The sequence below is a fragment of the Venturia canescens genome, chromosome 8 (genome assembly GCF_019457755.1).
Source record: "Venturia canescens isolate UGA chromosome 8, ASM1945775v1, whole genome shotgun sequence".
In the NCBI taxonomy this organism is placed as follows: Eukaryota; Metazoa; Arthropoda; class Insecta; order Hymenoptera; family Ichneumonidae; genus Venturia; species Venturia canescens.
The window spans coordinates 11,269,696-11,291,872 of NC_057428.1; the positions used below are offsets into that span (position 1 = coordinate 11,269,696).

Genomic DNA, 22,177 nt, shown 5'->3' on the forward strand with positions numbered 1-22,177 from the left:
GATTATTATACTTATCACATGACTTCCTTTTGTGTGATATTTTAGACGAATATACTATGTTTTCATCTATTTGATTGTTCAGTCCGATACGACCATTAAAGTCACCACCGAGAATTATTGGGATGTCGTGAATCTCCATAAGATCTTGAATGTAATTTGTTAACATTGTTAATCTTTCATTATAGTGATGTTCTCTTATATATACCGTAATTACTATTACCTCAAGTGCATTAATAGTACATTTTATCGCTATCCATATGTTACTTATATTTAGTACTGTGTAACTTGAGACTAATTTTTGGTTAAGTAAGATACATAACCCCCCACTGGCTCTACCTGCTGAATAGTCTTTAGATGCCGGACTAGTTATAATGTCATGCACATTGAAAAAAGAATTCGACATGGCGATTGAATCATCCAGTCTCCATGTTTCAGTCAACCCTATAATTGCGCAATATTCAACATCTTTTTCAAATTCGTCTACTGTTAGTTCGAAAAGATTTTTTAACCCGTGCACATTCCAAAACATGATACTCTGTTTCATAGAAGCTTCTCTTGTTTGTGTTAACCTCAAGTTCTCATTTTTATTATGATTATTACCCTCTCTCACTGCCGGATTGGTGTCGGTTAGTTGATGTTCTTTGTCGTCTTGTGTCAGGTTGTGCTGTTGTGCCATCTCATTACCGTCAGTTGTTGTTTCCACGCTCATTCTTTCATTGCAGACGTCGATTCTGTTATGGGTTTCCCTCCGCCAGATGTCAGTGTCGTAATTTCCTTCGTTCCCTTTATCCGTGTCATTAGGAACGCTGTTGTTCGTTTGTTGTTCGGTTACGGGTAGATGGCGCATTGCGCGATGATGGTGATTTTGGGTGCTGTGCGTCTTCCACAAGACCGTCATACTTCCATATATAATTTTTGCCATCAATTTGAAGTTTTTTGTAACCGATTTTGATTTGTCGCCCATTACTTTCCTCCGTTCGAGCAATAGCTATAATATTGTTCTGAATTTGTCGTTCTCGCGGCGTACGGTCATGTGTGATGTAATATGGCGAGTCTTTCAAGCGATTCCTGTTGTCCATAACCCTCTTTTTATCATTTGCTTCTTCCAGTTTAGCTAAAGTAATCCCGGAGTTCCCGTCTTTTCCTCTTTTCCCAATAGGGTATGCCTCCCTGATTTTTACTCTCACCTGTAGTATTCTTTCAAGAAACTCCTCTACGCTACCTTTGGTATCGTAGGGCTCGAGCTTGAGTCCATGAATGACGATGTTCATTTTTCGATCTCCCCTGTCTCTTGCTTCTTCTTTTTCCTCGAGGTAGTGAATTTTTTCTTGTAGAACATTTTTTTCCTCCTCCCATTGTTGATGGTGTTTTGTAAGATCGTCTTCGATTCTATTGATGCGATCCCATGCTTCTTTCGCCTTTATGCTGTCCTCAGTCAGTTTCGTAACCATGTCTGTCAGATTCTCCAGTTTATCAAGGATTCTGCTTAGATCCTGTGAATTTTGTTGTTCTTCGCTCGAAGTGTTTAACCCTTCTCCTCCACTTTTGGTTTGAGATTGAGTTTTTCTCTTAATTATATCCGTGATTTTCTGGGTGGATTGGTTTTTTTTTCCCAAGTCCTTGTTTCGTTTCTAAATTCTTACCCGCCATAATCGTCAGTTTTGTTTCACTTGCAACTCAGATACGCGCGGTCTAACCTCACTTTTTACTATCTTTCTGTTTAGCTTACAGGTTATATTAGACTAACGATCTTTTCTAACATTTAGTGATTGTACTGTTTATTTCTGAATTGATGTTTATTTTAGGCACTTTTTAACAAGTTTGTCACAGAAAATCAACGAAATTTTACGGAAATTCACAGGAGCTTGCTAGAGTACGTCTACTCGCATCAAAATCCAAGATGGCCTCTCAATTTCGTTATCATATCGGCTGATATTGATTTCAAGTAAAATCCGTTCAAATTGGCATCCTCCGTCGGAGCGTTTCGCTTCGGACCATCATGCTTGGCAAACAAATACATTGCGTTGTAAACCCCCTTGAAGCCCATTTCGAGGCGATTATTTACTGCTTCGCTCAAGTCGATATTTCGGCGTTTTTCAAATCTTGGCATTTTGAATGTCGAGAGGAAAATCTATTTCTTCCGAGCATCCGTAATTACATCCTCCAATCGGGATACTTGATTACCAGATTTTTAGGCCACTCGCACGTATTTCGTATTTTTTATGTAATAAGCGAAGACTTCCCCATCAATTTTAAAGGGGAGCCTCAACTCCATGGCCTTTTGTGACGTTCGAACAAGGTTTTTCGCAACTATGCAAAAATACTTGTGAAAATCGTTCGGGTGGCTTCCTCCTCTACTGTCCCTGACGGATCACAGCAACTGAAACAAAAAAACACCGAATTGAGCTTTCGTCTATTTGGATGTTTAATTCGCTAAAAGAAGATGCGATTGAATTTTTTGGGATTATTTATGCAAAGTTTTTTTTTTAAGAAGTTATCAAAATTCGCATTGAACCGACTAATTTTTAAGTGATTTTGAAGAGGAGGAAAAATGCTTTTTTGCTTGACACGAGGTAAAAAATAAAAAAAAAAAAGTAACAAGTTATGAGTATCACAAGCTAAAAATTTTTCTGCATGTGTAAAAAGATCTATTAAAACGTGGTGAAATTTTTGAAAAAAATCAAAACGGTCCAAATTTGAAAAAAAAAATATTTTTGGTTAAAAACTGAAAAAAAAAGTATAAAAATTCATTTTGTTACTTTTTTTTTGTATTTTTTTCATAAAACTACAACTCAAGACGAAAAAAATGACCTACTATTCTATTTCGATATCTCTGTTATTGAAGAAGTTATGGGCGTTCACAAAAAAATTGTACGAAATTTTGAAAAATTTATTGTCATCAGATGAGTTGGGAAAAAAATCTAAAAAAATTAGGAACGACTTCTTTCAGTGGTTACAAAATAATAGAAAATTTTCAGCAAAATCAAAAATGGTCGGGGTCACGGATTGGTCCGTTTGGTATGGAATCACCCACGTAATTACTCGATAACTAAGCAGAAGAAAATTTTGAAAAAAATTGTTTTTTCGCACTTGATGTTGAAGAACATCATCACCAAATTTGATCAATTTCTAATTATTTAGACTTTTGTACCATACATAGTTAATTTTCAATGTTAACTCGGCGTAGAGTTAAAGATAAATGAGTACTGAGCTCACTCCAATAGAAAAAGAATGCTTTCGCAGGTAAAGCCGCGGATAACCGAATGAATAATTCGAGAATAGAAAGAATTTTTGGAAATTTTCATCAGATTTTCGGATGCGAGGAAAGCACACGTGGTGGGAGGAAGAGATACACGAATGTATAAATCCAGCGTTGGGTGGATCAAGCCGGTAAAAGGCGATAGAGGAAAGAGCCAAAGGGAGGGAGACAAAGCAGATATAGACCGCTCGTTGGGATTTATTTCATGGTATATATGGGTCAGAAGTGGACGAGATGGAAAAATGTACGAACATGAAATTCAAACGGAATGGAAGAGACAGAGAGAGAGAGAGAGAGAGAGAGAGAGACGGAGAGTTAGCTGGTGAAACCGTCTAGTCGCACGAGGCTCGTTCGGCTGTGCATATCCGACATGATAAGGGCTTCGCGGGCACGACGAAAGCCCCGGATTTTCCTGTCCTGTTCCACCGACACGATTCCAGTCTCTGCACAAAGAAAGCCTTTTCACTCACAATCTTCCAAAAAGTACAATAAATCGGAGGCCTCGTTCCATTAGAAATACATCGATAGCTCCATTATTTCGCATCAACAGACATGACTTTCATACTAGTCTTTTTCAACTATCTCAAATGAACAATGTCTCGATTGACAATGCAATATAATTACTGAATAAATGAATAAATATCCGTGTACAAGGCTGACTACACCGAGCTCATTAAAATTTTCGTTAAAGCTTTATGAATTTTGAAATATCTTTCAACCGTGATAAATTATCCTACGCAACGTCAAGAATATTTTACGAGCGTCGGATATTAATTTTGTTTGTTTTTTTTTTTTAATTAAATTTTTCAGCAACTTAATTTTTCATGGATTCAATTTTTTTTTTATCTCAATAGTCACCACTTCGGTGGGTGTAAGTTCAAGGAAATGTACAAGGAGAAAAAAATTGTAAAAATTACTATAACACCATGTGGTAGGATTCTATATCAGCCATTTTGGAGGTTTTTACCAAAAACATTGTAATTTCCAAGTCAATTCCGAATTAAAATATTTGAATTGCGTATTTTGCTCTGACAGAGATTTAAACTGTGCTATTTTTTCCTACGTAGTTCACCGAGGAATCATTGTAAAATTTATGTTCACTCGACGATGAACTGTAAAGTAGGGTTATTAATAATTCTGTTTTGCTACGGTTAGTACTGTTTTCGCAATCGAAATTAACTATGGTACATAGCAGAATTTTATTCGCGATTGTACGAATATCCAAATTATATATTGGGCAGGCTCAAGGGCTTATGCTTAACTATATTCGAAGAGGGGTTCGATCAGGCGAATCTTTTGCCTCGTATATACACGATAAATATTCTCATAATGAATATATATAATAAATGGTTTTTGTGCCGAAAACATGGGCATGAAGAACATTATCGTTACGAAACATCGTGATTCTATTGCTATTATAGAAATGTGTACAAAATAAAGTTTATTTGTTGCTCAAAATAATAAAGCTCCTTATAACTTTTTCTTTCGATCCAGCATCCAAATCCCAACCGAAATCGAAAAAAAAAACCGTAGTACGAAAATCTGGTCTATACGTACGAATATCGACGGTTAAACTGAACATTTTCCAACAGCTATACACAGCCAAAATCCTATGACGACACATACATTTTCGACGGTTGGATTCAAATATTTCCAGTAGGATATTGCACAATTATATGGTAGCTAATCAGTAAAATTTTGCGAGTGTAGCTAAATTTCGATATATTTGTTTTGGTATATGGCACATCAATTTTCATCGAGTTCTCGCTTCACAAAAAATGACTATGTATGTTCGTAAGAATTAGTAAATATGACGATACAGCACCGTAGTAATTTTTACATTTTGCTAAAATTCAATTTGCATTTGAAGTGGTATAATAAAAGTTTGAATGGGAAAAATCTGTTGTTATTTTTGGATGGAAAAGATTTGATGCATGATGAAATTTGGCCGAAGGGAGCAAGCGTGCGTTCACGAGGCTGGTTCAATCGGATTTTTTTTATTCGCCAGTCTCCTATCGACGAGCAAACGTTTGACAGGGTTGAATAATTTTTCTCGTTATCAACCATCCAAGATAATCGTATAATATTTACCGAAGTTTTTCTTTCATAGCTTCAGCGAGAGAACGATAGTCAGGCGACGTGGAAGCAGAAAAGAGTGTCGAGATAATTCAGCGGTGGAGTGTGAAATCTTGTGTTTGCATGTATACATTCGTTGACGTCGGTTCTCGTGAGCGAATAATTTGAGGTTTTACGTCATTTTTTTAAGGATTCGTACGTATACAGATATTTTTGCGTTTATGGTGAAACACACACACACACAGAGGCTTGTTCGCACGCGAGTTGGTCGTGATTGCTGTGGAGTTTTGCTCTCGGGGCGAAGATTCGCCCACTCTCGACAATTTATCGTCGGATTGCCCCGCGGAGGTGTTCTCTCGAGGAATTTGCTTGGAGCAAATACAGCGACAAAATGAGAAGGAAGAAGAGAGGAGGGCGAGGACAGAAAAGAGCTAACCCCAAAGTGGCAAAGAAAAATATAATCGTTGAGTCGAAAAAGCGACGCGGCGATGTTGCACGAAAACTGAGTGAGATCGAGTTTTTCCACCTACGAGCTATCCCGCACTCTCAGTATAACTCGAAAATTGTCGCTCCTTCGCTACAACGAACGACTCTTATTTAAACTCCAAAGTCTGCGAACGAGGGAAAACTCATTTTTTTCCTCCTCAAAAAATCAGTGCAAAACGTCAACTGGCACATTTTTCGTTTCATCGTTTCGTTGCATCATTTTTCCACATTCAGATTTTCGTCCCAGTATGAAAACCTAGTAAAAAGAGAAGAACATTCAAAAACCTCTTAGAAAACGGTTAAATTAATTTACATGAAGAAAAAATTGTCTAAATTCCAGCGAAAAATTCAAAAATTCTTCAGAAACTCAACAAATTCATTTCGACCGACGATTCGTCATCCGGTCTCTCGAACAGCTTTCCCACCAACGGTCCGATGCAAAAGTTGTGATCGTCCGAAGGGTCAGTATTTTTCCAGATCATTTGCCAATTTTCCAAAGCCTGATTGAACAGAAATTTCAGTAAATACATTCAAAGTTTCAAACAAAACGCGTAAGAGTGTGATGTATTTAAAAAATTGATAAGACACTCCGAGTTACAAATTCCAGCAACCTCGTTGTTTTTCAAGAAACAATCAACGCCCACGACTATAAGTTCGTGTCTCGTATGAAATAGCCCGTAAGTTGAACATTACGAAAGATGTTGAAAAAACTTATTGTTCAAGGAAAAGAGAAAAAAAAGGAATTATCGAAGAGTCGAAAGTATCAGATGATTATTTATAATTTGAGGCTTACGTGCAAAGTGCGTGCTCTCGTCCTAACACACGAATGCGCGGCGACTTTATTCGTCTCACTCTCGCCTTCGACTAATGAGCCGCCAGCTGCTCTTGCACCCATCAACTGATAAAATAATAAATAATAATTAATATTGCCTCCGTTTCATTGCGGATAAGTCATGGTTTTCTTGTATTACACTACTGCATGCTGTGACACAACAATAGCATTAATACATGAATCAATCAAAAGTTATAAAGACACATAATAATGCTTCAATATCATAAATGTTATTAATGTGATCGAAATTTGCCCCCATCCGTAATTGCTTGGTTCCACAAAATAGAATGGAAAACCGAAGGTCAGTCCACTTGAAATGTGCAGCACAAAAAGGTCAAAAAATGTCATTGGTAGCTCATGTTATTAATGGAGAATTTGAAAAAAAACTTGCAAGACTTGAGAATTTTTTATAGAATTGATAACGATCTATAATTAGGCCATGCATCGAAACTAGATGAAGTAAAAATGTTGCGTCAGGGTACAACGGCTAATTACTGACGAAATTTTTTGGAGATTTAACGATGTTTTCATTCGGACGTTGATTGATCGAGTTTGGACTTAAAAAGTGGGAATTTTGTTGATAAAATTCGTAATTGAGAGACACTTTGATGATGGGCTTGATTTATCCATTTTTTTCATACGTTTTTTTCAAGCGGATATATAACAGAGCATGAGAGCAATTTGGATGAAGTCCCCTCAGCACGTATCGTCGATTTTGAGCAAGAAGTAAAAACGGTCCGGTCGCTAGCGAGGGAGAAAGAGAGAAAGAGAACGGGGGAGATCTGGAGAGGGAAAGAGAAAGAGAGAGATGCTGCAACATGTCCGTGGCGCGTGTTCCTCTCGCCGAGCTCCGGCGATAACACTCAGAGTTCTTGGGATCTCGTCCAATGAGCTTTCGTCCCCATCGTCAACGGGGCAAAGGTCCACTCGTGCCGAGTTCACTACATCACTGGCCCAACGGCAAGAATCACCTTCAGTCTTCATCAACGTTTGGGACCAGTGACAAGTGGATATTGTGCGGTTCGTTCTCACTTTAAAAGTGTCTCGGGGTTAGGGCGAGTTGTGCTGGATACTGCGGCGATAGCTGCCGGGAAAAGGAGTTGAAAACGCCGGGAAAGAAGGTCGCTTGGTACTGCGGCGGAGAGGATTCAAAGTTCGGGGCTCAATATCATTTATGGATCGTCACGAACGACGAATCATTGCGGGGAATCGACGAAATTATTCGGTTGGAACTGGCCCAAAGTCCTGAAGCATTTTGACAGATTTTACAGTCCCATCAGGAGAAGATTTGTCGCCTAAATTTAGTCGGATTCGATAAAAAGTTGGCTGAAAATGCGGTGGGACTTGGCCCTACTGTTGCTGCTCCTCGGCTACGGCAGCGTCGGCGGATCTTGGCCGATAATCGGCAACCCCCTGAACACCGTCTGGTCCACTTTCTATCCGTCCAAGGTGGAAGCGCCTCCAGAAATCGATGCGAGCAGCGACGAGGACTGCTCCGAATGCACGCGCAATCGTCTCGTCGCGACTTCGAGCATCGATCGCGATCCGATAATGACAGAATTACGGGTCGAGTATGTCAAGCAGCAGATATTGAAGAAACTCAGACTCGAGAAGCCTCCCGAGGTCTCGATCTCGTTGTCGACCCTACCAAAGCCATTGATAAACGGCCACGTGCTCGAACTGCGACCCGGCGCTCCTCTCGAACCGGAAAAACAGGCGGAAAGCTTCTACGGAAAAACCGATCAGATCGTCGTTTTCCCTAACGAAGGTGAGTCTCGGTTACACCGTAATTGAGCTTCTCGCATTAATCAGACTCCTTGAAAATCCCCGAAAGAATATTCCGTCCCAAGGTACGTCGGAGTAACAGGCCAATTGAGGCTGAAAGGCAATAAAAAATATAAATAAACTTAATAATCCAAGAAAATATTAGTTTTTAATAGTCAGCTTCGATCGCGTCATTAATTCTCTCTCCGAGTATTCGAGTATGATCGAAATTCGTGAAGGAACTTGTCAAATATGCGCGAATATATTCCGACGAAGCTGCCTTCTCAAAAGTTCAATAACTCCAAAACTATTTATTTATCTTAGCAAATTAACGATAAAACATGAAGATTTCATTAGTCATGCGAAGATCGATGCGAAAATGGACGAGTTAAAACGTTGAAAACGAAACGGATCCCTGAGAAAGCGTTCGTGAACAATATCCATATAAAAATATCACCGGCGACATGGTTCCCGGTGCAAGATAAATGTAGAAATCGAAAAAAAGAATAAAAAAAAAGCTACGAGCCGAACACGAATTGGATTTTTGTCGCATGAATATGCAACGAATCGACAAACGTGTGAATTTGTTTTACTTCGTACGAAGCGACGTACAGCGATAAAAGCATGTATAGGATCCAACAGGTAAATCTAACAGGTTGAAGAACTAAACGATCGAACGAGTAGAAAAGCGAGAATGTTGGAAAGAGGATAAGAGCCTCGCAGGAAGAGGAGTAGAAGAGAAGTGTGGACAATGTAGGCAAGTTCTAGCGGAGCTCGTTAATTGGCCTCGTCCGAGAACTACAGTAATACTTTTAAGTCATGCGGATACGTACGAAACAATGCTAACACTGATATACTTATGCTTCAACGAATAATGGCGCCCTTAATTGCCAGCATCTCTCATTTCACTCCACCTTTGTATTCTCGTGCACATAAAAATTTGGGTACGAGATAAAAGACTTGAGTTTTTCGTATCGATTGTGGATTGACCTGAGAGGAGAGCGAATGATAGAAACTCAATGATCGAGGATAAAAATTGAAGAAAAATGAAACGAAATAACGATGATTTCAACGAATTCGTCATTCCTCGGATATTTCGTATTTGGCATCGGGAAAAAGTCACTCCGTTGGCCATGTGAGCTGATATTTCGCGTGTTTTTTTCCATCCGAGCCCGAGTTCTGCGTTCCATTTGTTGTTTCCTCTCGGTAAAACTCCAAAGGGCTTCTGCAAATGAACATTTATTTATGTATTGAAAAGAAACAAAATTTGATAAATGCCTGCGAGATATTTGGCCACAAAAAGTGGGTCCGAAGGGCGGGGCTGTCGGAATCAGGATTTTTATTTTCAAGATCCGGTTCATTGTTCGTGGAAATTTCGTCGGAAAATATGGCCTGGAAAATCGATATGGGAGAGCCCGGAAATGGGAAATGAGCGGGCGGAAATATTCCGTGTAAATTGAAGAAAATGTTGGAAACTCTGGTTTTCAGCGATTCAATATTTTCTGATGGGGCACGCTAACAATAAAGCTTCCGGGCAAAAGAAAAAGCATTAAAAATCAACTTTGCCGGGCGCGAATTTCGACGAAATAACGCGCTAAATACCCCCGTCACGAGAGAAACGACGGTAGATAAATTTCGATTGTTTCGCTCACTTTGAAGCCACGCGAAATATTGCCAGTTTCGGTATAAAATAAGCGAAAGTGAATATTCCCACCCTAATTGCGTGCGTCCGACGCGATAAACCGCAACAACGGACCGGATATTAATGGCGCTTTTCTACAGCCGCCCCCCCCCCCCTTTACTCGAATCTCACACCCTTATTTATTCATCGCAAAATTCATTTAATCGAAGACCCATTTTTCTCGCACACACTCCGACAATATATCGATGAATAACCTTTTTTACATTCGGAATAATGAACCGGAAATTTCAACGGATTCCATCAACAGAAGCGCCGTCGAAAAAATATTATTCGTTCGAAAAAACATTAGAGTTCTTCATTAATTCACTCGCGCGCATACTCGACGTTGACTTTTCTATTTTCATTGCAATCCTTTTGCAATATTGAAATTTTATACTTTCGCAATAAAACGCAGGAACCAAAAATGTTCATCGTATGGAACGATTCTCTCGAAAAATAACGAAAAAAATCCCAAATAAAAAGAGGATCAAAAGTATAATTGCATAGTTTTTATTTCCGTGGAAATAAAAACGTATTGTGTGTAAAAGTGCTATCGACTTGATGCAGCATTCAGCGATAATTCGGTCGCGATATTCCCCGAGTACATTTTACATTTGAAAGTTTAATGTTCCTGTTACAACGTCACATTCTCGTCGGATGAGAGAATGTAGCCGGGACCTTTCTCTCGTAACAGTATTAGAAAGTCGAAATTAGCTCGACTGACAAAAATACTCGGAGGGGAAACTGGAGCGGGCTTGGCGGCGAATGAAATTTCGAATTGATGCGATTTACAGCGAGAGATGAAACGGCGAAATAAGTGAATGGAGGAGAAAAAGGGGCTCGAATCGAGGGAAAATGGTAGCATTCGAACGAAATTATGCACGAGCCGTTCCGAGTCGATTGAACAATCTCGTCATTCGAATCCGTGAAAACCGAGACAGAAAATCCACGATTTATTTACTACTCGATACCATTCATGAGTAGAAATTCAAAAAACTAAGGTTTTTCTTGATCAACCGATGAACAGGCAGCAGCAAAAATACTCCGGAAAGAAAATATTTGCGGAAAAAGTAACTCGAACTATCATCCCTCGGAAAAAATGAGACGAAAACAACTCCGGATTGCTAAGCAAAGTTCAGAAGCCTGCTCGCCATGGAAGGCCTCATGGATTCGCACATATATACGAAAACAGAAGTCAAATTGGCAATTACGTTTTCGCGACAGCGTTTATTAGCTTATTTCGACCTTGTACTTGTTAAGTGACAAATGGAGGGAAAAGAAATCATTTCGCAACATCGATGCGAAGATTTCATGCCTTTTTTTAAACTGGCACCTCCTCGCATTTTTCGAGTCAAAGAAGAGTACGAAAAATCGGGGGAAAAGACCTCGAAACATTCGTGGCGCTAGTAGTACGGCTCTATAGACGTCAAACAAACTCTATAGTCATAGCATACAGATAATCCATAGGTCCTTGGAGCGAGAAGTCTGGAACGAGATATTGGCACAGGAAGATCGAATCAACGTGGAAATTCTCGTTATGATTGATCGACCGAAAAAGGTCACGAATTATGTGATAAAAAATGTATCTGCGTGAGAAATTAGAGAATAAATTGACTTTCGTGGTTGACATTGCTGGGGATTTTTGAATTTGTTTTCCCAGCTGCTATAGAAGCAGGTGAATGAGCATTTGGCTCGTGTGGCTTTTCGACTCTTTCTAGGTTCAAAGTATTCGATTCGCGTTGAAAAAAATTTGAGCGAAAATAATATTTCCCAATTGTAAATGAGGAAAGTTTTAATTCGCAAATGCAGTATTCGAATCGTCCCTACGGAGAGTTCTCAATCATTTTCTTTTCATTTATTTTTCCTCACAGGGGTTGCTGACTTGAAACATTGTCGCCAAAGCTCGAACCATCTCACGGGTTTCAATCCAGCAGCTTGCTTCACCTTCAATCTACCAAAAGAGATACTCTTCGTCGACGTAACTTCAGCTGAACTATGGTTCTACAAGGAATCCGACGAGAACGACGTTTTCAATCAGACTTTCGTGCTCTCCGAGCTCGATCACTGGGACAAGGGCGAAAGCTTTGAGAAAAACGCGATTATGGGCATTTTCGAAACTTCCATCGGAGGTAAATCCTTTTGCTTTTAGATCTTTTGTTTTTCATCTCGAATTCGATGGAAATTATTAAAAATGCCAATTTTTTGTCATCGACGAACGTCCGTTGCGCTTCTTCGTCTTACGATTCGTCGCCAAATCGTCAAAGTTCTTAATTTCTCTCTCATTCCTCGGTTTTCTCCTCAAGAGGGTTGGGTCAAGTCGGACGTGCGTTTTACGTTGAGGAAATGGGTGGAGCGACGCGGTTTGAATCACGCCATTCAAATCGCATGCAGCACGTGCTCGATCGATCGCGACACAGCTCCGGTCTCGATCGAAATAACGTTAAAGCCTTTCCTCGTTATTCACACGTCACCGTTGCCTCAAAAGAATCGTCCGAAGAGAAATTCCAACTGTTTACCGGAAATGAAGGAATGTTGTCGCGACGATTTGTACATAAGCTTCGAGGACATCGGCTGGAGCGATTGGATACTTCATCCGAGCGGTTATCACGCTCACTTCTGTCGGGGCTCGTGCTCTTCGGCTGCTTCTTTGACGATGAGTGCCTCGCCGTACAACAACGTAATCAGGGTACGTGAAAAAATCATTTTCACTCAATCTCGCTTCCAGAGTTACCGACGCTTTTCACTGAAATGGAAAGACCAAATTAAAATACTTTTTTTAAACTATCCAAAGATTTTAACCGATTACGAATGAACGAAATTTGTAAAAATCAAAAAAATTACTAAAAAAATAGGAAAAAACGATTAAATAAAAAAATACGAGCAAGTCCCTTGGCACAGATTCGCTTAGTTCGATAAAATCACACTCAAAAGTAAATTAACATATACGAACGATCCGAAGATGATAAATATCTGCGATACCATTGAATTCGAACGAAAAAAAAAAAAAATCAAAAATTTGCACAGAGTTTTCGCACATTCCCGGGACTCTCCAGGGGCAAGTGAAAGTTGACGAATTTATCAAAGACCCAAAAAACTTTTAAAAAATGCAAAAACTTCAAAAAAATTCGCAATTTTCGTTCGGCTTTGCTCAATTTGACCAAAACAATTATTCGAATCAGTTTCATTCGACTTTGAAGATATTTTATGTAATAACTCTGCAAACTTTCCAACTCATTTGTTTAACCGTTTTTGCACAAAATTTCATCCCGGAGCACGGAGAGTAAAAAGAAAAAAATTATTCATCGTCATTTCGGTGCGACGATCGTAAACTCCCAACAATTTATGCCTCTTATAGATTAATAACCCTTAGTGTGCACACCTTGACAGCGAGACATTTCGTGCACATGGGGTCACTTTGACCCCAGGTCATTTTTGACATCGAATATCTCGGTAACTATGCGCTTTTCGGAATAAAAGGTTCAGTCACTTTTTGCAGTTAATTGGTCCAACTTTAAGGCTGTAAAGTCGGATTTCCAAAAAATCTTTTTTCGTTGCTCAAAAACGTGCTCAAAGTTGATAGTCCGCGTAAAAAACACTTTTTCGGTTAAATCTCTCGTAAAAAATTATATTTTGAGTTTTGAAAAAAATCCTTACAGAGTTTTGCAGACAAGGGTCCATGCTTTAAGGGAAAAATAGTCCACTTTGCAACCCTTCCAAAAAGTGTATTTATTTTGGAGTGTGAAGTTGGCTATGCTCCCTACTTTTAGAGAGGGGATAACGATTTCTCAATATTGGGGCTTTTACTTATGAGATGCTCATCTGTAAATGCTATTCATGTGAGAAACAAATTTTGGGGTCAACCTGACCCCAGATGCACACTAAGGGTTAAATGGTCTAACGATTTAAATCGATTATCTATGTGCAGGAGGAAAACACTGAACTGTCATTGGATTTTATTAAAAGCTTATAAATTTTTAAAAATCCTTGTTATTTAAATCAGATTCCAAGTCATGCACAATAAAACGATTGGTTCATCCAGTTTTTCGTACGATTCTAGCTCACTCATATTTGAATAATAATTTTTCAATTTCCACGTAATGAAAAATCATTTTTTCCTCGAGATTGGAGATAAATGTGGTAAAATCGTAAACTTCTTTTGTACTGACCTTGAGCGTACTTCGAAGAAAAAAACGTTGAGTTTTGAAAGTCCGTTGAGTTTTGATTGAGAGAGTTGTTCGATTCATTTTTCAGAGGTTGTTGACGAAAAAGGGCAGCGTACATCAGCAGAAGAACGAGATAGTGCCGTGCTGTTCACCGACGCAGTTGTCGCCGATCCAGTTGCTCTACGTCGACTCGAACAATACGATAACGCAAAAAACGTTGCCAAACATGGTGGTCGAGGCTTGTGGCTGCATGTGAGGCTTCAACATCGATGAATTTCATTTTTGACTCGTGCCAACCTCGCGGAATAGACGACTCTTAAATTCGACACTCTCTTCACTTTGTTCGGTTCGAGTTGATGGCGACACAGTCACAGTTCCACCGAATTTCAAACAGACGAATCAGAGCGATCGATGAAAAACGGCCACGAAACTTTCCGTACGTCTTTTTACGTAAGTAAAAACGTGCGAGACGAAAAAAACATCGATACTCGAGTCGGCATTGGGTCAGTTCTACAACTGACATTGAGCTGTTAACAATGAAATTTCAGATAAAAAATAAGACGAGAATAAAAATCATAGTTGTATCGATGAAAACATCGTCAGAAGAGTAGTAATGGATTTACAGCGTAAAAGAGCCAAGTGAGCAGGTATGACCGAACAGTATTTCCCCCACTCCCATTACCGATATATTGATACTCAATTATGTCATAAAAACATTTACATCGTTGCAGCAGAACGTAAATGTTTTTATCGTCCTATGGATATTTTGATCCTTCAAAGAGATAAAGTGTAGGGTACCGTTGAAAAAAAAGAAAACACAAATTTCGTCGTTCCGATCGAACGACAAGAATTCTCGTGACGCAATGACACATTCCAAAGCAGTTTTCTAACCTATGAATTTTTCGAACTGATTCTTTTATCAGACAGTAACGAAATTATCATTTCGAAAGTTTTTCAATCGGACTTAAAATTTGTATAATTCAGATATGACGAAAATGGATGAAAGCTTGATCGACGAAATTCGATGCAACGATTTAAAATGAACTTTTTGTTCAGTGCTTTTATGGAGAATGGAGAAAGAAATTATATTCACATATCGAATAGTTTCACAAGTTTGATGTTCTCTCGTCCGATTTTAGAGCTCAGATAATCCTTTCTTTTTTCCTTGCGTCGTTCGAACTTTTTGTGCGACAGAGGCGTCGAGAGTTCACGGGTAGTTGAAATAAGGTTATGTTATGAGACGAAAGAAAACGAAGAAAAATGTCGTCGCGCGACAAAAAATGTCCGATAATCTTAGAACCTCGAGAATCTTAGAATCGAACATCTGATGCGAAACGTCGGTTGAGCATTTTTTCTTTATTCGCTTAAAATAAAAGTCCTGTATAGGCCGACGACATACGACAATGGACTGACCGTGAAACTGTTACACTTTCGATTTCTATCTCTGCATGCTCCACCTTTGTAAACTTCCATTCACACGTGAATGGTTGATCTTCTTGCATAATCCTGTTACCGAGTTCGATATTTGGAACGAAAAAAATTTAGTGCTAACCGTAATTTCGTGTCTACAAATATAACAAAAAATTTATAAGCAATTTGAAACACACGTTTGCATGATATTGAAAATATTGCGGTCTAAAGATTTTATTATATTTCGTATTCATTATTTATTTGCATGATATTGAAAATATTGCGGTCTAAAGATTTTATTATATTTCGTATTCATTATTTTTCTCAAACGTTCAATTGAAACGTAAGCATGCGAACGATTGCTTCAACTTAATGTTTTTCACTGGCTTCTCTCACAACGGAAAGCAAACAAGTTATTTTCTCCCGTGTGTATACAAGCGCGAAAACTCCCCGACTTAACCTTGAAACGAATACGGGAAGAGAAAGATGCGGCTCGAAAAAAGAACATTTTGTTTATTCAATTTTTTCTTTTTATTTTTTTTTTCGAAGCGTTACCGAGTCGATTTGAACTAAGGAAAGAGAATCGCTCAAGGGTTATCATGTTCGTATTAAAATTGATCGGGAGTATCTGAGAGCACTGCGAACTTTTTGTCAGCATTCGAAGATGCGACTCTCGACTTGGCAGTAGTACAGTAGAGCATCGGTTATTTTGCAAAAATGATTCCCCACTTCGTTTAAAATCGTCCCTGCAAACGCCAGTCACGAAATCTCTAGGGAATTGAGCGTTTTTATCGTTTAAAGTATAGAAAAACTCATTGCGATTTATCATTGTTATAAATTCGATTACGAACGCACAGACTCGATTTGGAGGTTAGAAAATGTCGTTCCGAAGCTCAAGTCGAAGACGAGAGCTTTCCATCTTCAATTGAACTCATAATACGAAAATTTTCTCTCGAGAATGAAAGTTAGTAATTAAATAATTGAATGTAATATTTAACGTCGAGCAACGACGATTTTAGAAATATCGATATTATGTATGTAGTACATTAAATGAACAATGCAAAAGTAATTTAATAGAGAAAAGGAATAATTATTATGAAAAGTTGCGTTTATACTCATTCGAGAATATTTTTAACGAGCTAACCTCGCAACAATTTTCATGTCGAGCAAAACTTATCGACACTATTTCCGAGTGTCCAGATTTAAGATTCTATTTCAAGTTAAATTAAAATTGAAGGAGCACATGTTCTTATTTATGTTTGTGAATGTTTGCGAAAATAAGTGATTTAGACTTAAAACTTAATATACTTGAATCAGCGAGAGGTTTAAAGTTATTAGTAATTTATAAATTGCGTATTTATCGTATAAATAAATATACTAATATTTATGAAATGTGTATAATGATGTAAAGCGTTGGAGACAATTTGATAAATTAGCCCCGTGATTTTAATGGATAAAACATCAAATTATTCGTAATTTTTATTCTGCATGTAATCTCAGGCTACCTCAAGAATGTAGTAGACCGAGCTTTTTGCTGGCTTATGCTTTTTTTTGATCCAGTATCGAAGTTATATACATATATGTCAACTCTGTTGAACGCGTTAACATTGGATCCGGAATTCGGTCGCTTCTGCGAGTACGCTAATTACGAAACAGAGAATTCGAGAGAATCCGTAGAAAGTTAACCTTTGCTTCTGGCTTTTAATTTGCCTGTTTTATCACATTTGTTCGTACGTACGTTTTTTTAGTCCATCGCGATAAGGTGAACTTGTGAAGATCACGGCACGTGTTTGTTTCCTCTCGAACACTCATTTCGAATGAATAATCGAAAAACCAAAAATGATTGCTTTATGGAAAGTTTAAAAAATCACGATTCAGGATGAAGGACGTTTATTAATAACGATAATAATTCAATATTTTTCGACTCGCCATTGTTTGTATTTTCTAGCAATAAAATAGCACCCGAAAACTGTGTTTATATACGATAATTCTCGACCTCGTCATTTTTGCTCGTTCCACTAACACGAACTCGTTCACTTTCGATGCACACTCCTTCTCCCGCACTCACACACACGAGCGCGTGCTCACTCTCAACACCATAAAATATTGAAGTCGAACGTATATTGTGTGTGGCGAAACCCCTCGATATTGTACACTCCAAAGTCCACACAGAGATTACTTTAATTAAGCATGTGATTGCCTCGAGGAAAAATCAAAATATATAATGACCATCTGTCACTCCTCGGTGGACACAAGAACAAAAATAAAAAATAATAAAAAAAATTACGATACACAGATTCGCAATGTATCGAGGTGGCGTTACATCGCTTCCAGTGTGACCTTTTACGCCTCACGACTCACGGATATTTATTCAATTACCACACAACGAGATTTCGTCAACACTTTTTTACAAGCGGAAGAATTTGCCCAGGAAAACGACAACTTCGAGAAATTTTTACGGATTGACGTCGAATGTTCGTTTTTTAGTAACATATTATCACACCGGACGAAATGTAGTCACGGATTCACTATTGAAAATGCTTTTACATTTCAAAAATTCGAAATTTCACGGATCGATTGAAAATTGATCCAATTTGTGGTTATAAAGCTGATAGCGTCAATTTCAACAGTGATACGAGAGAAAATTAATTTTGATTTGTAATTATTTATTAATTTGCCAAGTACGTTTGTTTTTCAAATTCAAAATACACGTCTTCACACGTACTATTGAATATGTAGAATTTTCGAAACAGTCTTCAATTTCGATCGGACCGACTCACCGTTTGAACTATTTTTTGAAAACTTTTCGAAACTATACTATTATTGAAAACAAATGTTCCCAAGATTCGAACAGAAATCGAAAGTAAATAAAATTAGGTAAAATGTCCTTGATAAGTACGTAAACATATATACACAAGCCCAGATCTAATAAAACGAAGAAAGACAGATGATGTGCACAACCCAGTTCGGTTTGTTTGGGTTTCGGTCTTTTTATACTTCATTTAACTTTAGAAGGACAGTGAAAAACGTAAAAACCTTTCCGTGAACGAAATGAACAACGAACCCGAAGTAAGCGCCACACAAGTTTTCTCTCGCAGAGTAACCTGGCCGATAACTAAGCAGCAAACAACCTTATTATCGACTGTAAATAACAGAGAAAATTAATAATTTTTTTGGTTGCCTGAACCTGAAATTCAACTTGGAATTCCATGTTAGTTTTCTCAATCTAATGCATTATGTTTTTTGTGAAAATAATATCGACGATCTTTAGTAACAGATAAGCGGATTAAATCTGAATAATTTGAGTTAGAAAACAGTATTTAGTTTACATCTATGCACGCAATGCGTGACAGTATACATGGGGAATTGGTAATAGGCAAATATTCTGAAACGCCGGCAACGAAGATTGATTCTTTTTCGTCGACGCCGGTTGGCAAAACCTCGGAGAATTTTCACTGCGGTCCTGCGCGAATCCAGTAGTTTTCATTATAACCTCGTACGAAGTGTTGCATTTGTTCTCTTGACTCTTGGGATATTTCATTTTTTTTTCATTATCGCCTCGTGTTCAAGTATTCAATTGTTTTTTTTTGTTTCGGCAAATACGAACAAATTTTACACACGCAGAAGCTCTCAGAAGTTGTCATTCTTTCATTCGATGAAATCGTTTCATAAAAAAAAATAATTCTTGCATCGTGTGTACGCGATGTGGTTCGTGTATCCGCGTATTTTAGCATTTACGTATCTATCCACAGAAACGACAATAGTCTCCATTGAATACGAAGGAGTTTGTATTTATAGGCGCAAAAAATAAGTGAAAATAAAAGAAAAAGAAGACTGATCGTTCGCTCGGACTCAATCGAAATATAATAAATAACTGTTGCATCAACGCACAAATTCAAGAGCTGTCATTCGGCAATTCTTGACTTTCCGGACTTGTTGAAATTTCCATGTAAGTGACATTTCGTTAATGTTTATAGATTTTACGTCGAAAATTGTTTAATTCTAACATTGCTTTCACCTTTCTTACTGAAATTTTACACATCTTTCAGATTGCAGAAAATAATTTTAAAAACATGGTTGTACTCAGTAATTTTGTGGCACCACAGGAAGGTATCAGGCATGAAGAACCTAACACCACTGTTTTCATTGATGACAGAGAAATTGGTAAAGGGACTCTATACATAACCGAGAGGTAACAAAATCAACGTTTATTCTATTCACATAGAAACCTAGAATTAAAAAATTACTGGCCTGTAAGAGCAAGGATTTTCAAATTCTTTACCAAAACTCAAATTCATATGTTGAAATTGAATTTGATCGAACTTTTACATTTCAACTTTGGATTAAAATCTTACTACCTCGTGGTCTGTGACCAAAATTAAAATTGATAATAATTAATGTTGTTGTCATGCTACTTCCTGCTGAAGACAAAATTGTAAACATTTTTCCAAATATCCACAATATCGTTGTCAATTTTCTACATGTGGCAGAAGGCTAAAGATTTTTTGATATCAACACAGAGTGAATAATCAACTTTCCAGTCTTCAAGCAATCGAGTTTGAGTTGATACTTATTCTGGAGTTCTACGATACATTTAGTTTTTATATACAGAATGTTTTCCAGCTTTTCTCCGTCCTGGACCGTGAATAACTTCTGTTTTCAAGCGTCCTTGCATTATTCTCTCCATTTTTTATTGCTCTGTCTTGCAAGACACGATAAATCTTATTTCTTTATTCTCAGTATAATATCATGGGTGAACAACAGCACGCAACAAGGCTTTTCCCTGGACTATCTTCACGTATCGCTTCACGCAATCTCACGAGACCAAGTAGTTCATCCAAGGCCGTGTCTCTACGTCCTGGTTGATGCTAACGTCGATTTACCTGGTAATGAAAAAATGAAATCCGAAGTTCATAATCACTTTGAATAATCAAATCAAACGAATGAACAAATAAAAAAATAAAAAAAATAAAAAAATGTTTTCAGATGGTCAAACCACACAGAATGATTACATCAGCGTTGGAGAAGACGAAGAACCGGAAGAACCCCCAATGACAGAATTCATGTTTACACCTGACGACACAAACAGCTTGGATGCAATGTTTCAGGCCATGAACCAATGTCAAGCCTTGCATCCGGATCCCCAAGACAGCTTTTCAGATGGTAAATTTTTTCAATAATAAATCATGTCTTGACAATAAAAAATTCATAATGCGACGAGAGTAATTTTAAGAGTAAGTTGACATTAGGGAGTTTATAATAAGTTGGTAGGAACAAATCAATAAATAAGTTGATAATAAAAAATTTAATTCTGCAGATCAATTCATTAAGATAGTTGACTGAGTTTTTTTTTTCTAGCTGAAGAGGATATTTATGAAGACGCAGAGGACGATGATTTTGAGTATTACGAAGTTGGTGCAGGCGATGCACCGTACATTATACCTGCAGGTAATTCTCCGTTCATAGAACCGTTACTTATGAATCTCGTACGAACATGTATTTTCAAAAATGTTTGTGACCAATTTCGTATACGATTCGAACTCTGAAATTTTTTTATTTTCACATCGCAACGCTGCACTTCGCTTTCCATTCAACATTAACTATTTTTTCTTTTCATTCGAAAGGAAACTAAGAAAACATCTAAACTTTTGTAATGATATAGTTTTCAACAATATAATATGAAAAAAGTTGAATAACGAATTGTATTACAAATTGAACAAAAAAAGTAATGAATTTCTTTTTGTGGAATCTTTCTGAAACAGTTTTAGATTCGTTGCATTGTAAAAGTGACCTTCAATAACAGCGAGCGAATAAATGGAAGAGCCTCTTATTGTCACGCCTGGTCCGAATGACCCCACGATTTTGCAGTGTAAAGTTTTATTTTGCTTCGCATCTCCAAAATTCTTTCCCTCCCACTTTAGTAACAGATTACGCCAGTTAAAAAATTAATTATACCAATTGAAACATTCATTGGCTCATTTTTTTCTGTACCTAGCCGAACCTTCGTTTGCCATCAATAGCTGACCCACAACGAATAAAACGTTGATTCAATGTTGTTTGCCCCGATTTCGCAGAACAAGTTGCCAGTCATAATGGAACTGATGTGGAGGAGAGCATGGACGTTGAAGCCGGACAATTCGAAGACGCGGAAGAAGATCCGTAAACGAAGGAAAGCCCGATGGAGAGAGCTTTTGGAAGGGCTACCAGCACTTACGATTTTCATTTCAATTAATTCCAACATTAATTCGCTTTCGTAAGTCATAACTCGAGAGAAAGTATCACCGCGTGCAAGATATCTCGCGACCCTTTTTTTCTTTCTCCCCCGCATTTCCTCTCCAGAACATCATTCAAGCACTTCATTTATATTCATTTTGTACTGAATAATTATTTCTTAGGATCAAATAAATAGTACACTAAAAACCACCGAGTGGGTGAGGTCCTTCGAGTCGTGCACTAGTTTTCTTTCTTTTTTTTCTTCTAAACAAAAACTATCTGCAAAACTCTGA

The 22,177-nt window shown here is 37.9% G+C and overlaps 2 protein-coding genes and 2 long non-coding RNA genes across 6 annotated transcripts; 2 read left to right on the top strand and 2 right to left on the bottom strand.

Moving 5' to 3' along the window:
• Positions 1-2,824: 2,824 nt before the first annotated feature.
• Positions 2,825-7,476, bottom strand: LOC122415408 (uncharacterized). 2 transcript variants are annotated; one of them, XR_006261918.1, is made up of 4 exons: positions 6,615-7,476; positions 6,194-6,321; positions 5,351-6,077; positions 2,825-3,702 (listed from the first exon to the last, which is right to left on the bottom strand). It is a non-coding gene; the product is annotated as an uncharacterized lncRNA (long non-coding RNA). The 2 variants fall into 2 exon arrangements; XR_006261917.1 differs by lacking the exon at positions 2,825-3,702 and having other exon boundaries at positions 4,965-6,077.
• A 491-nt stretch (positions 7,477-7,967) lies between these two features.
• Positions 7,968-14,523, top strand: daw (dawdle). Its single transcript, XM_043427515.1, has 4 exons — positions 7,968-8,421; positions 11,970-12,227; positions 12,402-12,784; positions 14,350-14,523. The coding sequence occupies exons 1-4, from the start codon at positions 7,986-7,988 to the stop codon at positions 14,515-14,517; spliced, it is 1,245 nt and encodes a 414-aa protein (XP_043283450.1). The 5' UTR covers positions 7,968-7,985; the 3' UTR covers positions 14,518-14,523.
• LOC122415409 (uncharacterized) lies at positions 8,409-14,489 on the bottom strand. The gene is made up of 3 exons (XR_006261919.1): positions 14,265-14,489; positions 12,615-12,841; positions 8,409-9,642 (listed from the first exon to the last, which is right to left on the bottom strand). It is a non-coding gene; the product is annotated as an uncharacterized lncRNA (long non-coding RNA).
• Positions 14,524-19,106: 4,583 nt separating the features above from the next.
• Positions 19,107-22,094, top strand: icln (chloride nucleotide-sensitive channel icln). 2 transcript variants are annotated; one of them, XR_006261916.1, is made up of 7 exons: positions 19,107-19,620; positions 19,721-19,863; positions 20,412-20,557; positions 20,658-20,834; positions 21,030-21,119; positions 21,434-21,540; positions 21,746-22,094. XR_006261916.1 is itself a non-coding variant. In XM_043427516.1 (6 exons), exons 2-6 carry the CDS (start codon positions 19,745-19,747, stop codon positions 21,832-21,834), a joined length of 621 nt encoding a protein of 206 aa, XP_043283451.1. In that variant the 5' UTR covers positions 19,113-19,620; positions 19,721-19,744; the 3' UTR covers positions 21,835-22,094. The 2 variants fall into 2 exon arrangements, 1 of the variants encoding a protein (XP_043283451.1); XM_043427516.1 differs by lacking the exon at positions 21,434-21,540 and having other exon boundaries at positions 19,113-19,620.
• Positions 22,095-22,177: the final 83 nt, after the last annotated feature.